The sequence below is a fragment of the Hypomesus nipponensis genome, chromosome 23 (assembly GCF_054491055.1).
Source record: "Hypomesus nipponensis isolate SF chromosome 23, ASM5449105v1, whole genome shotgun sequence".
NCBI lineage: Eukaryota > Metazoa > Chordata > Actinopteri > Osmeriformes > Osmeridae > Hypomesus > Hypomesus nipponensis.
Window position 1 is genome coordinate 20,285,961 of NC_140383.1, and position 18,320 is coordinate 20,304,280.

The window sequence follows — 18,320 nt, forward strand, 5'->3', positions numbered from 1 at the left end:
GGGTAAAAGTTGGGTAGAGCGACACTGCAGCCCTCTCCGTGCAAGACCCTCACACACACACACACACCCTAAATCAGTGTGGGCCCATTGCAACGCCGGTCCAAGCTCTCTCTGACCGCCGCAGGGCCTGCGTATGGAGAGAAACTTGCTGTCCCCATCATGACGTTCTACAGGATGTGTGGTCACGACAGTATAGTGACCACTCATTCTGTACTGAAATGATATTGAATACTATATTCAGGGAGCACAAGTGTAATACAAATAATACATGTTAGTATTCTGCCATTGTAGTCGTCTAATATTGTAGAACTTGTGCCCCTGTACATTGTGCTGGGCCAAAAAGTAAGCATGGTTGTACCAAGAGGTGTGTGTGCTGTTTGTGTGTACAACTCACTTCGTTTTGGTAAAATGCTTCAGCAACAGAGAATAAAAAAACAACAGGAGCCTTGTCTAGAGGTCCAGTCTTGTACCTGCAACCTAAAACACCCTAAAAGTACCTTAAAATAGAGCTTCGAAAAAAGCTTGGTGCTTCCTCCGTTTCCGACGCCTACCCGCTCCTCTCTGCGGCTGACACATACATCATTTAATCATGACAGGATGGGTAGGAAGGAACACTCAGACAGTGAGAGTGGAAAAGGCAGTAAAGGTGTGGCTTTATTGACTTTCTTCTTGTGACAGTTTCTTTGAATATTATGGAGGCTTACTTGTCTCAAGATGAAACGGCATCAATGCCTTTTTTTTTTCTTCCTTTTTTACAAACAGCGTGTTTCATTTTGGAGTGATTTAAACAATACAGACAGACAGGCAGTGATTGTAGACTGTTACAATAGACTGTGAAAGGGAAAGGAGATGAGTAGTGACCATTTGTACACCTCAACCAGAACTTCCCCCTTTAAACTGATGAATGCTATGGCATATTTACAGTTCTGCAACAGTCCCAACTGGGCCAAAGAGAGGGGGGGTGGGGGGGGGGGGGGGGGTGGACTTTTGGCACAAACTGAGAACCTGTATGTACACACACTCACCATAGTCTGACGTTTTGGAACAGAAGTAACAAACTCCCCCACCATCCATTCTCCCAAGATTTCTTTACCAACAATCTAATTGTACTGAATACAATCAAGTATCAATTGTCAAGAGTCTGACCTTTTTACAATGTCCCATTTTTATGACTTAAGTCTGGACACAGCTGAATTACAGTCAAGACAGATGTTTTTGTGGGTCTTGTTAGAATTTGGTAAAGCTTGTACATTTAAGCAAATTGATGCATTGAGGGCACTGAGTAGTAAGGAAGGTATTGAATAAAACAAAACGCAATACATAATGCATCAATTGTCTTTGATGCATTATGTATTGCCAGCTTTGTCATCAATGATGGACAAACATAGGGGTAACATATTTGGTGTGACCAAGCAGACGATGATGATTGAGGGTACTTTGGAGAAAAAGCAATGCAGAAACCCATCTGCAAGCAACACCCCAGAATTCAACAGCAATGTTGAACACCCAGAAGAGCAGAAGAAGAACGGGGACGTTTTTATGTGAAAGCCCAGTATGCTAGCTGTCTTTCAAACACTTCAACAAAGGAAATTCCTGATATGGTGCGCTTAACGTGGCTGACAAGGAGAAAGACCTCGTCATTCAGATATGAGGCAGGTGGGTGGTGGTCTCCAACCTTTACTGTGTCACCTTGATTGTCACAGAGCCGCTTGACATTGACTGAGGTTGTCAGGTCAGATTCATCGGCCTCAAACGTATTCAAGACCCCTTCTTCCTTTATTCCTGACTCCCATCTATGCAGGCTGCTTTTAGTATGAGAGGGTATTGAACTGATAATGGTTGGAACTATACAAATAAATGGCCTGAAAAGCATTTTTGAACATCCTCAAATGACAGTGTGCATCCAATCATGGATCAATAGTGTTTCCCCCAAGTCCTCAGTGTAGGAAACACAGCACCAACTACGGTGACATGCTAAAACCGGACGTATGTACAACTTGGCTAACTCCATTAGAGTTTCAGATTGCTATGTTTGTTTTGGAACAACACCGATTGGAGCTGACCTCGTACTGAAATGGGCCTAAGCGTTTCTTCTCTCTTCAGTCGGGAGAGAGGCTAGTAGCTTACGGAGATGATGACTCAGACGTGGAAGTGCTATGAAACAAAAGGACTACTGAAAAACCCTCCTGGAACACAATGAAAATGTCTGACTAGATAGGTCAGCAGGTTCAGTAAGTGTGTGCGTGTGTGTGTGTGTGTGTGTGTGTGTGTGTGTGTGTGTGTGTGTGTGCGTGAGAGTAATGCGCCTAGTGGATCTAAACAGACAGCCAAGTCCGTTTGCTCTCCAACTTTTTTATGTTTTCCATGTTTCCTGTGTGGTTTCTCTCTCTCTCTCCCCTCCACTGTCTCTCTCCAACACACACACACACACACACACATACCCCTGGCACATACACACAGAAATACAAAACCAGATCACTTCTCTCCCTTCTTCCTCCTCCTGGAGGGGGTCTCAACGTGATGACATCACCAGCTTCCACCTCCTCCACAGTCTGACCGTGGGCCAACACCGCGGTCAGTCACACAGGAAGCGGACGACCTCACATCCTGCCTCGGCTCGGCGTGAAACGTATTCCTCCCGAAGAGGCGCGAGCCAGGGCTCCATATCTGCCTCTCTCGCTCACCTGTAATTCAACAGCTCCCTTTCCCCAGCATGTTAGAGGCACGCGTGCATCTGTGTGAAGGTACAGAGACGCGTCTCGCGACTAACATGAAATGGGAGGCCGTACCCACACGTCTACTGTCATGCTGCCTTATCGCAGACAACCGGGGCTGATATCATAAAGCTCCATGGAGGGAAAACGATTCATGTCACGTTCAAGTATATTGACAAATAGAGAAAATAGAATAGAAGAGACCCCCCCCCCCCCCCCCCCCCCCCGTTGCTCCATATTGAGATTAAGAGAGCGATATGGAGGAACACAGGCTTACATATATGCACACAGTCCTCTCTTTCTTGCTCTCCTGCATCGCGGTGCCTAGTTTAGCCCACGGGCAGCGAGTGGTGTCCATTCTGCCAACTCCCAGACCACGCAGCAACAGAAGCCCGCAGAGCGCCACGGAGAGATCCCGCGTGTCCGTGACGACATGTCCGTTTCAGTCTGCGACCCCCCTGACCTCCTCTCAGTTCCCCTAACCACCTTCCCTCTCCGTCCCGCCTCGGTGCCTCCACCGAGGCTCCGTCCGCCCTCTCCTCCTCCCATCAGGGCCTGGCGACGGCGGGCTTGGCCTTGCCGTTTGCCCCCGGCTTGATGGAAGTCATCTCGACGTCTCCCAGGGCGTCCGCAGGCAGGCAGGACTTCATCCTGTCGATGGTTTTCTGGTAGGACGCCTTCTCCTGCTCCATGGAGCGGATCACGTGCTTCATCTTGCTCTCGCGGGATAGGAAGCCCTCCACGTTGGTCTCCAGGCTCTGGATCTTCTGTCTGGCGGCCTGGAGGGCGGAGAAAGACAATATGATCACAGAAATGAATGACGTCCGGTGTTGGGATCTTGTGGGTTGCAAGGTGGATGGTGGGAGGTGTTTTACACTAATAGAATCCTCTTATGGAGGGTTAGACATATACCAGGTGGTTGACACTCACAAGGTCAGCAATGTGTATCGTCTCTTAAAAGCAGTAAGTAAGGAAGTAATGTAACTTCCTAATAATGATCATGATTTCCGATTGGGCTGGGTACAGCGGGGCATCATGGCGAGTTTAGGGGTCAAGGGTCAACTATGTTTCCAAGGACCATGATTGGTTGATATGACTTTGTGAGAACTTGGTGCCACTGCATCTCCTTTCAGACCTGTGGTCTTGGGAAGGAGTCAGTTCTGCGCAGCAGGATCCAGATCACAGCAAGTATATCATAAAGAGGATAGAAGAAGTGAACTTAAATCCCGACAATTCCACAGCTATGACCTCATCTTAACAGATGAACAAACTTTTACTACCGTAGACTACACACTAACACATCACCGAGCCAAACAGTTTAACCCTTGCAAAGGGAAAAATGATACTCTTCCAATTCTTTTGTCTTTCTATGTTCACGTTTTGGGATGTTGTACTTTAGTGACACCTTCTGGTCATCTAAAGTATTACAGACTGAGGCTGTTTGCTCCAGCCCTACAGTCCATTTGGGGAAGAAAAAAAATCTGTAACATACATTTAAGATGTCAGTAAAAAGAAGTAAGTAGAATTATTAATAAAATATTCATGATATAACAACATATTTGTTATATCAATAGGGCCATCAAAATATCGTTTTTTTCCCCCGCGTCGCATGTCACATTGTACGTATTAAATATAATATGCGAAAATGGCTACTGCTAAGAAAAGGAAAGTGGATGCTAAATGTCGTGTTTTTCAGGATAAAATTGGATAATTGAGCCCTTTCTATCCTTAAGTCCGTCTCTTCACTACCCCATGATTGATGGAACAGCCCCCCCTCTTTATTGTTACTTATTATTTAGTGATTCTGTTGTATTTATTTGATTTCTGCTTGTGTGTATTTGTGATTACCTGACTGCTTTGAATTGTATCATTCATTGGTTTTGTATACCTGCCTGCTTTCGTATTGTACATTGAAAAAAAGAAACGAAAACCTGCTAAATATGGCAATATTTTCTATGTGATATTTCTATCTCACAGTTATGTATCTTTCACTGTGCCATGTTTGAAGAAAGAAAAAAAAATGATGAATTATAATTTTTGATGAATTATACATTTTTTTGGTTGAGGTAAACGGCAAGCCAATATGTTTAGTATGTGGCGATGCATTGGCTGTGATGAAAAAGGCCAGTCTAGAACGTCACTACAGTTTGAAACATGGCAAACTTAACGATTGGAACAAACCAAGCATTGGAAGTGGCGTCTGAGTTCAGAACGACTTAACTGCTGCAAACACAGCGAAAGACTGGACTTGTTCAAGAATCACAGACCCCAATCTGGAAGACCAGCTGCGCGTGGCAACATCCTCATGTCCAGCGGACATCCCACAACTCTCAAAGGCAAAGCAGTTTCAGCCTTCGCCTCAGAATGTATGTTTCATCTATTTGATGTAGGTGTATTAATTAAGGTTGCGGTCCGTGAATACATATTTACACTACATTACATTTAGTCATTTAGCAGACGCTCTTATCCAGAGCGACTTACAGTAAGTACAGGGACATTCCCCCCGAGGCAAGTAGGGTGAAGTGCCTTGCCCAAGGACACAACATCATTTTGCACAGCTGGGAATCGAACTGGCAACCTTCTGATTACTAGCCCGATTCCCTAACCGCTCAGCCACCTGACTCTCCTGAATGACCTTTGATAGGAAAAAGGTTCGCCACCCCTGCTCTAGAGGGAAGAAGAAGCTAAATAGGTTTGGTGACAATGACATGTGTGTTTCAAATCCTCCTTCATGGTCATGCATTGTGTGATTTAAATACCAAGTCGGTTGTCTTGTTGTGGGCCCATTGAGACCAAAAAAACAGCACCATTTAAGTCTATTAACTGGACTAGCATTGTGTCGTGCGAACTGCACTTTAAATTCCTCAGATGATCTTACCTACCACAAGGGAACCAAATGTCCAGTTCCTAAAAAGTGTTTGTATTTTGTGAGTATCTGAGTGTGGTAGTTGAGCTCCCACCTGGAGTTTCTCCAGAAGTTCCATGTTCTGCTTCTTCAGCTGTGTGTTGGTCTTCTCCAGCCTGTCCAAGCGCTCCGAGTCGTCTCCGTGGGGGGTCGCGGGGTCCACCATCTCGTCCTGCAGGACGTGGTACTCCACCTCGTACGCGTGCAGCTGCTTGGAGATGTCCATCTCCAGTACCTGGCAACCCAGTGCGTCACACGAAAAGAGGGTTACAGTCTGTCAACCTGGTCACCCAACAGGTGACACTGCTGGGTGAGATCTAATCTTCCAGGAGAGTTAATCAGTTAAAACTGGAAGTAAATCAGTATTTCAGGTCCTGAAAACAGAGTGTCTACAGTGTGTCTGGATTTTGTACCGAACGAATGTTCTCCTACAAATGATCAACCCCCTTTAAACTTACAAAACCGAAGAAGATAATAGCATTGAAAAGACAAGTCGTTAACATGACACTGCAAACACACTATTTGCTACGCTGACTTTCATTAAACCTTATAGTGCACAAGCATAGGGGACTTACAAGCTTGTTGAACTGCCCTCATTGAGATACCAATGGCCTTTTATGAAGGAGTGTAATGAATCACACAAACACACACACACACACAGCCCTGCTGCACCCATATTGCCTAAATACTCTGCATGCTGACAAAGCACGTATAGTTTTGTGTGCCTGCTTACATACTGACAACATAACACACTGATAGAAATGTTCTATTTTGTGTTTAAGTCTAGATGTCTTAGACACCCCTGCAGCTACACTCATGATCTGCCCTTGAGGTAACAACACAGTATAAAGACAGCATTGTGATCATCCAAACTCTTTGACTCCTCCATTTCCCACCGAACCCTTTCCCCCATACCTTAGCGATGGTCTGCTCCATTTGGCTATGGGTTAGGGTGGGGATTGTAGTTTTCAGGTAGTCCACAATGGTTTCGAAGTTGTCACACTCCACAATTTCTCCCTCGTGGCTACTGAGCAGACACAGGGCTACTTTAAAGATGACCTCTGTGCCTTGGACAAACAGTATGTCTAAGACAGGAAACAGGAAGTATGATTCAAGGGAAAACAGATACTGGTCATTTAGGAACTTTTTTGTTTGCAAACAAAGTGAAAACCTTGACTTGAGAAGAACACGTGTTGAGTTTCCGATGACAAACTAGGAAGCGCAATACCAAACTTTGTGTGATTTTTTACACTATGACACAACTGTGAGTGTGATGGATGACCTGTGTTAGTGTGTTAGCTTAATTGCTGTGTGCTGGTTTCCTAATCAGGTGAGAACAGTAGTGCATAGATAAGATAAGAGTGTGCGGGAGACTGTAGGACAAGCTCACTGCAAAAGTCTCTTATGAACAAACCCACACGCCCACATCCACACATCAACAGAGACACATGTGAAACAAACACGCAGCGCAAATACAAAGACACACACACAAATGCAAGCACAGACACCCGCACAAATACACAAACACACAATAAACACACCGAAGATGCGTGCGACAAAGCCGAGGGGGAACTGGGAGGCGAACACGGTGAGGAACCAGGGGGCGGCGTAGAGACTGGGGCTGATCTCATGGTCCTCCAGGTGGCAGTAGAGCTCCCTGTGGTAGTCGTGCAGCAGTCTGGACAGCTGGTACATCTGGATCTGACAAACACACAAACACACACAGCAATTGGCACTATATGCAACTGACACACAAACACAGTCCCTGCAGGACGTAGAAGTCAAAACACATGTTGTGACACATGCCCTCCTGTGTAAATCATTCCCATCCAAAACGGGTAAGGCTGGCTCGGCGCAAGACTCCTGTATCAGACCTCCATCTAGGTATGTATCCTCAACCTGACCTGCTTTCGAAACCAGTTCAGACACAAGGAAGGAATGCTTCCATTTGCGCACAGGTTCTTGTTACAACTTAGAATATGAACAAACAGGATTCACCCTGAACCTAACTATTCCCCGTCAGCAAAGTTTACCATACCTGGCCACAGATCACCGGTCTAAGCTCTTCTCAGCACAGTTGGGTACCTCTTTCCCTATCCCAGCTTCACATGTCTGAAAGGAACAGTCCGGAATGACACACTAGACACTTCTTTCCCCTAGAAAACTTCAGGGCTGGTCTTGACAGAGCACTGAGAGAACACGCATACCCGCAGCTCACTGCTGAGGCCCAACCCCTGTTCAGATTAAACATTAGCACACCTACTGGCGCAATAACACCTCGCAGCACTGTTGAGGTTAACAGAGCGAGGAGTGTGCTGGAGGATAAGGGTGTGTGTTTTTGACATCCAACCCTCAGGGGAGAGACATGTCACGGCAGGGACCAGGGGGGGGGCGGGGGAGAGGGGGGGGGGGGGGGGAGGAGTTAGAAACAGAAGCTCCGACAGGCTCTTATCCTGTTTCTTTACTCATCAGATATGGTTGAGGAGCTCCTTGTTGTTAAGGCTTGTCCAGTCCACTGAAACACCATCCATCCAAACATCTTTCTGCTCAACTTCCCAAACACCTAGGGCTCCCCTCCATCCTCCCCTCCCCTCCTCCCTCTTCCCTCCCCACCTGCAGTGAGACCATCCTGTAAGATCTATGTTCTTCCGAGCCATGATTTTCTGCTGTACTTTCAATACTGCGCCATTCGTATATTGCGTCGGATCCCCCCAAAAATATCTGCACAATTATCCAAATGCCGGCCGTCTGAAACGCCATCCCTCCGTCAGGCCATCTTCTTGCCCCGCCAACTACTCCTCCATCTCTCCCTCCCTTCCTCCAGCCATTCCCTGGCCTCGTTCGCCCCTCCATCCGTCCCTCCATCGGCCTACCTGCAGACACACCATGTCAGGCTTGTACTGGCGCCTGAACCCCAGGTCGTACATGAGGAACTTCAGCATGTCAAACGCCTGGTCCTCGCTCATGTGCAGCAGCAGCACCCCTGCCACGAAGCTGATCCCCTGGCAGTAGCCCACCTACGCAGGGGGGGGACGACAAAGAAGAACGCCCACAACTTCTACAACGGGATGGAACACAGAGAGCGTTTCTAGAACGTGGCGGAATGCCAAGAACACACAAGGTTGCAGCACAGTATAGATGAGGTTAACTGTCCTGCACTCCCCACCCTCCCCCTCACACACCTCAGTGTCCAGGAGAGAGTAGGCTTTCAGCAGGTTGTAAAGGGACAGCTGGCCTGCCCCCAACTGGGTGGAGAAGTACTGGTGGGTGGGAAAGGTCCGGCCTGGAAAGGGGGGTGGGAGGTAGATATAGAATTCAGATAGAAATGTTATTTGAGTGCATGTGTGTGTGTGTATCGATGTGTTTGCGTGTGGTCTTGTTTAACTACCCTTAAGGGGACCAAATTCTGTGAAAAACCTTCCACAAAAAAAGGGTTAGAGTCTAACCCTAACCCAGGCAATTTGTGTTGGGGTAAGATTTACACTAAAGTTAAAATCAAGGTTTAGGGGTTAATGGTTAGAGGTAACACAATTTGGAATGGAAATGAATGGTCGGGCCCCACTAAGATAGAAACACAAACTACTGTGTGTGTGTGTGTGTGTGTACTGACCCAGATCTACCAGGATGGCGTGCTGCTGGGCGGTGAGCTGCTTGAGCAGAGTCTGGTAGGGCGTGTCTGGGGGCTGCTGGCGGGGGGGCAGTCTGTGCGTGAGTCGGTGCTGATGGGAAAACAGCAGCCACACCTCCCCGCGCCGTGCCTTGGACACGCCTAGAGGGCCACACACACGGCGATCACTACCAGGTACCACATCTGCACTGGGCGTGTCTGCATCTATGGCTAACGGCTAACAACGTCAAACATCAAACACACTATAAGTTACATAAATGTGAATACTACGACCCCCCCCCCCCCCCCCCCAGGGTGTCCCTCACCTTGGCCGACGGCATTGTGCACCTCCTTCTTATCCAGGGGAACCTTGTTCCTGCCGGGGGCGCTCAACTTCCTGTCCCAGAAGGCTTGCACGTCTGCCGAACACTCGCCCACCTCCTTGTAGTCCAACTTCATCTGACGGATGTGCAGCTCATCTTTGCTCGCTGGCAGGTCAGAGAGAGGCCAACGCAGAGCGCTTGTTAAGCAGTGGCGTTCAAAGGCAAACAATAGGAAGGATTGAGAGCACGGCTGATTAACTGAAGACTGAGAACTTCTTTCAGGGAAAGTGTTTGTTCATAGATCAAAAGAGGTACAGGTATGTTATTCCAGATGCAAGAGAGAGGTCTAAGTTTATGCCGACGATGAGTCACCATGGCTGCCATCACCACATTTGCACAGTTACCATGGCACCCAAAGCTGAACGGAAAAAACACCTGAGGTTTGGACAGAACCTCACTCGCATCTGCTGGCTACGCATCAACCATACCGCACCCCACAAAGTAGCACTGAGAAAGGACAGCATGACACAGAGTGATCAACCCATAGGAAAAGAACAGGTAAACGAGACGTAAAAAACCCAGTGATACAACTCACCCAAACAGGATGAGCTGTGCACCCCCCTCACCCCACCCCTCACATGCACCCCACCACCTCTGACCTGTGAGCTACTCTCTGCTCTTACCTTCTAGCGAAGGGTGTTAACCGCAGTAACATCCAGCAGTAAGGGGCAGCGTTGAAAACATATTACACAGAGAAGGGAAAAGTCGTGTTTGGAGGATTTTCAACTGAGTCAAGATGAATAATTGTATTTAGGTGTTCTGCCTGTAGGGGGAAGCAAATCCCAGAACTGTATCCCTTGTGACTTGCAAAACGTCCCTTATCGCCAGTCTAAGGACAATGAAATCATTGTTTTACAAAAGAAAAAAATGGTCTGACTTTTCACTTTAACCCACTGGCACTCAAATTACAGGTTTGCTGATACACATGGGCAGTGTATGTATGTGTCAGCTTGTTCCATCCAGGCATTCCTGTCCTCTAAAAATAACTGCGTTCCAGAATCCAAAACAGAGGCCCACCCCAAAATAAACAGCCGTCAGAAGCTAACTCTGGCCTCTCCAGCCAAATCCACCCGCTAGTATCACAACAGCTCTCTCTGCTCTCTACTATTCCTGTTGCAGCATGAGCTAATGGGTGGGTGGGTGGGGGTGGGGGGGGGGGTGAGTGACGTGGCAAGTTTTCATGTACATGATGGGGGGGGGGGTGGAGGAACTTTATGTAAACCACACTCTATAAAACAACAAGACTTGAAGTGCTTCTCAATACCTACCGGACAACTGAGAGAGAAAACTCTTGCAATCTAGTAGGATTTGGTGGACTAATGGAGTTAAGATAATAAATAATAAAAACAAATGCATTTTGCCCATTGGCCCATTTCATACCCATGTTTACCTAACAACAGGTATTAAACATGATAACCCCCCATCCACCCCCACCCTCTTCAATGTCTAACCCCCCATCTACCCCCTTCAGTATCTAACCCCCCTCCACCCCCACCCCACCTCCTTCAGTAACTAACCCCCATCCACCTCCACCTCATTCTGTAACTAACCCCCATTCACCTCCACCCCTTCAGTAACTAACCCCCACCCACCTCCACCTCCTTCAGTAACTAACCCCCATCCACCCCACCTCATTCTGTAACTAACCCCCATCCACCTCCACCTCCTTCAGTAACTAACCCCCATCCACCCCACCTCATTCTGTAACTAACCCCCATTCACCTCCACCCCTTCAGTAACTAACCCCCATCCACCCCCACCTCCTTCAGTAACTAACCCCCATCCACCCCATAAGTATCAAACAGGAGAGTGAAGGGTGCGGTCCAGGGCTCCCTCACCCTCCAAACGCTGGTTCTCCGTCTCCATGCGGAGCAGCAGGATCTGCTGGTGGATGGCCTTCTTCCACAGGGCCCGGTAGTCCGACCCCGTCCGCTTGGGACGCTCCGACGCCAGCCCCGCCAAGGGGTCCTGGGCAGGGTTGAAGGCCAGGGGAGAGAGGGGCAGCAGCTCACAATGGTCTGGAGGCCATACACGAGACTTTAACACTCCAAGGCTAGATCTACAGGTCATCAGTATTTCAACAAAACATATTAACTAAGTATCTCAAGTTAATGCAGTACATTTACTGCGATCAACTTTATTGACGTCTACTTCCTCAGTAAGGTCAAAGGGTGAACAGAAACATACGCCAGTATTGTAGGTAACATTATGTAAATGTGGGTGTTTCATGGTAGATGTGTCTACAGAGGTGTAACAGATTACACTTGTAACATCTGTAAACCTGGACTTGACGGATGACAGCAACAGCAGATACAGAAATGGGCGTTAAAGTTGTAAATCGACAGCAGGTGCTACCGGTTCCAACAGTAACATACCGGCATGTAGATACAGTTAGGGCCTACAGACCTGGATGCTGCATAGATGCAGAGCCCCTGTTCATGGGGGAAGCCACCCGGAGGAATATCTTCTGTCTCCAGGAGACCCTGCGGGGGGTCACGGGGGTGGCAGCGTTCACACTGTCACTGCTGCAGCCTGACAGCGTCCTCTTCCTGCCCTCCCCATTACTGGGGAAAGGGGGGGGGGGGGCGGCGGATGAGAGGGGAGGGAGGAGGCGGTGAGAGGAGGAGGGACGGTGGAGAGGAAGAGGGAGGACAGAAAGGTGACTGCAACTGATGCATGGCTGTGTCGTCTTGTTATCTTTCACCGACACTCTCAGCACAGCACACACGCCGCACGCGCACACACACACACACACACACACAGAGTCAGAGGAAACTTTACAGGCTGCTAATCGACAACGTCTTTGGTTGTCCTGCAGACTAGACAAAGATAAATCAAAATGAAAACAGTGGAAAAAAAGCAGACCTTCACGCAACCAATTAACGAAGCAGAGATTAGTGGCCGCAGCAACGATTAGAACGATAAACAATAGTAAACACAGAGACACGGGCAGCCATCGATGCAGTTGTTTGCACATATCCTGGAAAAAGCAGCAGCAGCTTTTGATGAGTGACGAGGACAGTGTAGGACAAGCAGTTGGATCTCATCCACAACCTTCTTTGTCACTGGCTATCATGTTTGTTCGCCTACTTTGTGATCTACTGACGTATTGGACATCTTTGTCCTACGGTTTAGTTCACCATGTGATTGTTTTGAACAAGCAGTTGTCTGGTCAGCAGGACGGACCTGACTCAGAATCAATAACAGGAAGTGACCTCACAGAGGGAGAGTTTGGGGCCACTGTTGCTGCAAAAACAGTGGTATGGTCCAAAGCCAGCCAGCCAGCACTATTTAGGAAGTTTTACATTTATTACTGATTTACCATGTCTTTTAATGTCCTCACATAGTCTTGTATTCCTGCAGTAGTGAGAGAGTGAGGTTGGGAGAAAGAAATGGTAAAACCCACACTGAAAAACCAACACAGGAAACACCAGATCTTGCTTATGGTTAGCATAACTAGGTAAGAACACAGAATAAACACAGCTATAGTAAGCAGAGATGTGGAATCTGTGCTGTGCCCACAAGGGGTCTTCATTAGTAGCTGATTAACTAGGCTGGCTGGGGGGCATTAGGACCTAGAGATAGCCTGAGGGAGGAGGGCAACCAGCTGGAACAGGAGATCCTCTGGAGAGGAGAGGCAGCAGGAGTCTGCCTGTCTGCTTTGTTGTCTCAGTGTCTCTGCCTCTCAGTGTCTCTGCCTCTCAGTGTCTCTGCCTCTCAGTGTCTCTGCCTCTCAGTGTGTCTCTGCCTCTCAGTGTGTCTCTGCCTCTCAGTGTGTCTCTGCCTCTCAGTGTGTCTCTGCCTCTCAGTGTGTCTCTGCCTCTCAGTGTGTCTCTGCCTCTCAGTGTGTCTCTGCCTCTCAGTGTGTCTCTGCCTCTCAGTGTGTCTCTGCCTCTCAGTGTGTCTCTGCCTCTCAGTGTGTCTCTGCCTCTCAGTGTGTCTCTGCCTCTCAGTGTGTCTCTGCCTCTCAGTTTGTCTCTGCCTCTCAGTGTGTCTCTGCCTCTCAGTGTGTCTCTGCCTCTCAGTGTGTCTCTGCCTCTCAGTGTGTCTCTGCCTCTCAGTGTGTCTCTGCCTCTCAGTGTGTCTCTGCCTCTCAGTGTGTCTCTGCCTCTCAGTGTGTCTCTGCCTCTCAGTGTGTCTCTGCCTCTCAGTGTGTCTCTGCCTCTCAGTGTGTCTCTGCCTCTCAGTGTCTGCCTCTCAGTGTCTGCCTCTCAGTGTCTGCCTCTCAGTGTCTGCCTCTCAGTGTGTGTCTGCCTCTCAGTGTCTGCCTCTCAGTGTCTGCCTTTCAGTGTCTGCCTCTCAGTGTCTGCCTCTCAGTGTCTGCCTCTCAGTGTCTGCCTCTCAATGTCTGCGTCTGTGTCACCCACTGTCTCTCTGACTTTGTGTCTCTGCCTCTCTGTAAGTTTGCATCCCAGTCTCTGCCTCTCGGTCTGGTTGTGTGCCCCAATCTTTCTCTGTAACTACCGGCCTCCATCTCTTAGTCTCGGTGTCTTTGCTTTTCTGCCTCTCTCTTATGCACCTCTGTATTAAAGTCTCTGTCAGTGGCTGAGGGGAGGAGCTAGGCTGTCAGACAGCGGGATAAATGGGGATATCAGAGGATATTTAGGGGAATGCATTTCCTGGTTTCCACATTGTGTGACCAGAATATCAGACAAGCATATTGATCCACATGTCATATCGCTGGCAGGTATGGAATGCATCTAGCTGCTGACACTACCGCTAAGGGGCTAAACTTTAATTGAGAAAATGGCAAGAAATGAATTCAAAACTAATCTTCACGCTATGAAGTTAACAATTCTTCATTCGTAATAAAGGTGATCATTTGAAATGAGTCATGCACATATAATCAAAGCCCAGCATTTATTGTAGCACAATATTGTAGCACAATTGTGTAGGTGTGATGCACCACAGGCATCGACCACCCTACACCGTACCAGGGCCTGTTGAGGTGGGTAAGCCGATTTACTGGATGAAAAGAGATCACGGTTAGCCAGGGATGAGTCAGACAGAATTAACCTAAATGAGTCCTAGAGAGTCGGACTGGGATGAGTCCTGCACAGTTAGTCTGGGGATGAACCCTGCGCAGTTAGCGTGGGGATAAGTTCCTGCGCAGTTGGAGTGGGGATGAGCCTAGCACAGTTAGTCTGGAGGTGAGTTCCACAGAGTCAGCCCGGCATAGAGCCTCACAGCTGCGTCATGGTTAGGCACAGGGCGCAGAGCAGCATTGACATGCACGCCAAGGCCAGAGAGGAGCCCGCCTCCCTCAGCACCACGCCTGGTGGAGGAAGAAGAGGAAGGGGAAGAAGAAAGGCGGAAACGGGGGGCTCCGGCTGCTGAGGTAACAGTGCATAGAAGAAAAGGAGGAAGAGAAGCCGGTGGAAGCTGCGGTTGTTGCTACCATCCCACAGAGGAACAACACGTGTGTACTTTCCCACCCACTCCACCGAACAGACACGTGTTTACGGGCCACTGGCTTTCTGGTCAAAGCGGTGTGGGCGGGTGGGGGGGTTCTGGCCCCCCGCTCACCTCTTGAGGGTCCCACTGTCTGGCAGGGAGGCCAGGGACCCCTGGTAAAAGCTTTTCAGGAAAGTGGGGGCGGAGAAGGAGGAGGGGAGGCTGAAGGAGTACTCGGAAGAGGACTCGGAGATGCTGCGCGTTCTCGCCAAGACCGGCCGAGGGCTGGGCGAGGCCAAAACACAAGAACACGCCCACACGATGTACAAAAGAAATCCATCAAACAAAATAAAACAAATGTACAGTACAAGAGGAAAAGGTGAGAACATCGGTGAGACGTCAAACTTCGTCTAACCCTGCCCCACTGAGGAGACATACCTGCGTGTATGTGTGTGTGGTGGGAACGTAATGTTTGTAAAAACACATGATTAAAATCCTGTATTTTTTTTTCTTTCTCTTGAAATAGCTAAAAGGCTGCCCAGAGTATGACTGCTACATCAATGTGGCTTCGATGAATAAAGGATTTACAAATCATTTTCCAGTTAGTACCCAACGATTACAGATGAGGCACATGCTATGATTTTTGACGGGAGTTAGTTCGACCTCCATTTAATAAGCATTCTGCAAATGCGCTTTCAAAAACATGACTCGCCATGTACATGACTCCCACCTCTGCCAACCAGAGGTACGCGGTCAAGTGACAGGAAGTGACACGGGTGGAAAAGGAAGCAGTGCGTCGTGCTGGGTTTTACCTGCTCTGCAGTAGCTCGGGGTTGACCGACTGCTGTCTGCGGAGTGGAGCCTTGCCCGCCTGGCCTTGGGACTGGCCCTCTGTGAATGAAATGCGTTTCTTCACCGGTGGGTGACTGAAGGTGTGGGCCCGCCGACGGAACTGGGGGGCGTCTGGGTCATCGTCGGGGAAACCAGTCGGCGAGCCCGGTGGGGAATCACTGGGAGATTCGTCCTGCTGAGAAGCGAAGAAGAGGAAGGTGAGGGTAAAAAAAAAAAAAATGGAGTCTTGAAAATAATTGCTAAAAGCTTTACGACTTTTTTTTTTTTTTTTTCGACCAACATTTGAAATATATGCAATTCAACCATTCACTTCAAAAATGCAAAATCACAGAAGAACCGAAGTCATTCCAACAAGTCGAGGGCCGCGCTCACCTAGCCCAATGATCGTCACGGCAACTGGCCCCCCACACACAGACACACGCGCCTCAACGACACCACACCACACACTGCCTGGTTCTGCCTTCAGCTGCTTTCTTATCGAGTGTATTCTACTGGCTGCTGTCCTGTGACTCACACCATCACACAATACAGGAGGGGAAGCCCTCTTTGGGCCCTGTTCCAAACGAAATCTCTCCTAACACCCTTGTGACCTCCTTCTCACACAGCGAACTGAACCAGGTCCTGTCACAGGAAGCGTGTGAGCAGTAATTCTCATTTTCCTGTTAAATCACCGCAACATCTCACCCGAAACGCTAGACAGGCTGGACCTCCACTGTCAAACTCCCAAGTTCCAGAACCTACTAAATTACCCCACACAGCCTTGGGAGATAAACATGAATTAAAAAAACAGGAGAGTTTGTTTTAAGGGAGGGCCAGTGCTTCATTGCAGGAGGGGGGTAACCAGAATTAGCCTGAGTCAAGGGATCTACAGAGGAAGGGGGGTGAGGGTCACTCGATAGACACAGAGAGAGCAGAACTTCCTGTCTGCAATGCTGTGTTTCCTGTTCACCCAGAGGGGTGGTGTGTGCGCGTGTGTGTGTGTGTGTGTGTGAGGGAGGAAGGAAGCAGACCATCCAGAGGGGGCATATACTTACTTATTCAGCTTTCCTACCCCCTACACTCATGACCAAGGCCAGGGTCAAGCAAAACACCCCTGCACCGGCACTGATAACAGTGGCTTCCATAGACTTAACCAACTGTGGTAGAAAGTGTTGGTTTCAGTCAAGGAAGGGGGAGTACATTGAATATGACAGTGTCACCAAGGTGAAATTTACAAAAACACCCCCTACCAAAGCTCAAACAAACATGCTCAAGTAACATAGCTGGCAATAATGGTGATTTTTTAAATTATTATTAGTTAATTGTTAATTTTTGTCGATGAAAGATTTTTGGGGAGGGGGGTTATGTAATGCAATGCAATAAAGTACATCTTCCCTGGACCTTGATGTATGGAGGACAAATTTCTGGTTATGTCAGGAGTCAGGTCATGTGAGGGCATCCTTGTATTTGTTATGTGTGTGTGCTCCCATGGATGTGTGTACCATCATTCATATTTTTTCCCTCCATCAGGTATGAAAGGGAGGTGGGGGGGGGGGGGGGCAACACACCCACACCCCACATTCAGCACCCCAGTGTCAACGCCAAACAACCGGTCCAAATGGTGTTCGTCAGGTCAGAGTAACAGCTAGACACACACCTGAATGACCGTGAACTAGATACTCTTTCTTGGAAAGAGGTAAGCGGTAGTAACATGTCTCAAAACGAGAGAAGCAGGGTGAGAGATAGAGTAAGAGGGAGAGTGAGAGAGAGAGAGAGAGGGGGGGGGGGGGGAGAGAGACAGACAGACAGACGGGCGAGTCTGAAGTGAGAATTCACAGAGCTGCTCCTTTATACGTTTCCCTCATTCGGGGAACTCTCGTGTTCCCTCGTCGTGAAATACTTACTCTCTCAAAGCTGCCCATGCTGCCCAAACGCCCTCGCATCCGGTTGGCACCCTGCCCACAGACATAATCAGCCACACTACAGGGTTAGGGACAGGGTTACATTACATCAAGCCAGTCTTTTAACCGCTACTACGAATAATCAAAACCCAGCTTAATAACTCTAGGGTAGAATGTTCTTGAATGTACACTTTCAGTCCTGAACGGCACTCTCCAGGGTTAACTCTACACAGCCCTCAATGGGAAGAGAACTTCGGAGCTCTCAGACTGTAGACCCCCCCACAGATACACAGGCTGGGCTGAGCAGGTGGTCTCGTACTCGTGAGAAGATGTTCTCCAGGGAGCTGGTGAGGGAGCTGCGGGCCTTGTTCTTCAGAACGTCCAGTTTGAAGCGCCCTCCCGGAGCCGAGCTTTCCACTGCTGCGCTGTTGGGAGCGCTCTGTCACGTGACAAACACAACATGAACACACATGAACACTCAGGGTCATACCAGAGAGGCCGTGCATATCGTCAAGACAGACTTACAGTAAAGATGCTGATGCTAATTGAGGGGGTCGCGTTCAACACGTAGCCTGCACTGTCCCG

The 18,320-nt window shown here is 48.6% G+C and overlaps 1 protein-coding gene across 2 annotated transcripts in view; it reads right to left on the reverse strand.

The window, feature by feature from the left end:
* Positions 1-636: 636 nt before the first annotated feature.
* Positions 637-18,320, reverse strand: part of tbc1d4 (TBC1 domain family, member 4) — a 29,742-nt gene continuing 12,058 nt past the window's right edge. Inside the window, exons 10-23 of one of the 2 annotated variants that reach the window (XM_084688114.1) lie at positions 18,055-18,174; positions 17,739-17,789; positions 15,816-16,030; positions 15,136-15,288; positions 12,016-12,173; positions 11,448-11,627; positions 9,553-9,714; positions 9,230-9,388; positions 8,802-8,902; positions 8,493-8,636; positions 7,161-7,320; positions 6,535-6,704; positions 5,675-5,854; positions 637-3,493 (exon numbers count right to left, since the gene is read on the reverse strand). In XM_084688114.1, coding sequence (XP_084544240.1) covers positions 3,263-3,493; positions 5,675-5,854; positions 6,535-6,704; positions 7,161-7,320; positions 8,493-8,636; positions 8,802-8,902; positions 9,230-9,388; positions 9,553-9,714; positions 11,448-11,627; positions 12,016-12,173; positions 15,136-15,288; positions 15,816-16,030; positions 17,739-17,789; positions 18,055-18,174 — 2,184 coding nt within the window. In that variant the 3' untranslated portion in view covers positions 637-3,262. The remainder of the gene's footprint in view (positions 3,494-5,674; positions 5,855-6,534; positions 6,705-7,160; positions 7,321-8,492; positions 8,637-8,801; positions 8,903-9,229; positions 9,389-9,552; positions 9,715-11,447; positions 11,628-12,015; positions 12,174-15,135; positions 15,289-15,815; positions 16,031-17,738; positions 17,790-18,054; positions 18,175-18,320) is intronic. The other variant, XM_084688115.1, reaches the window with a different exon arrangement.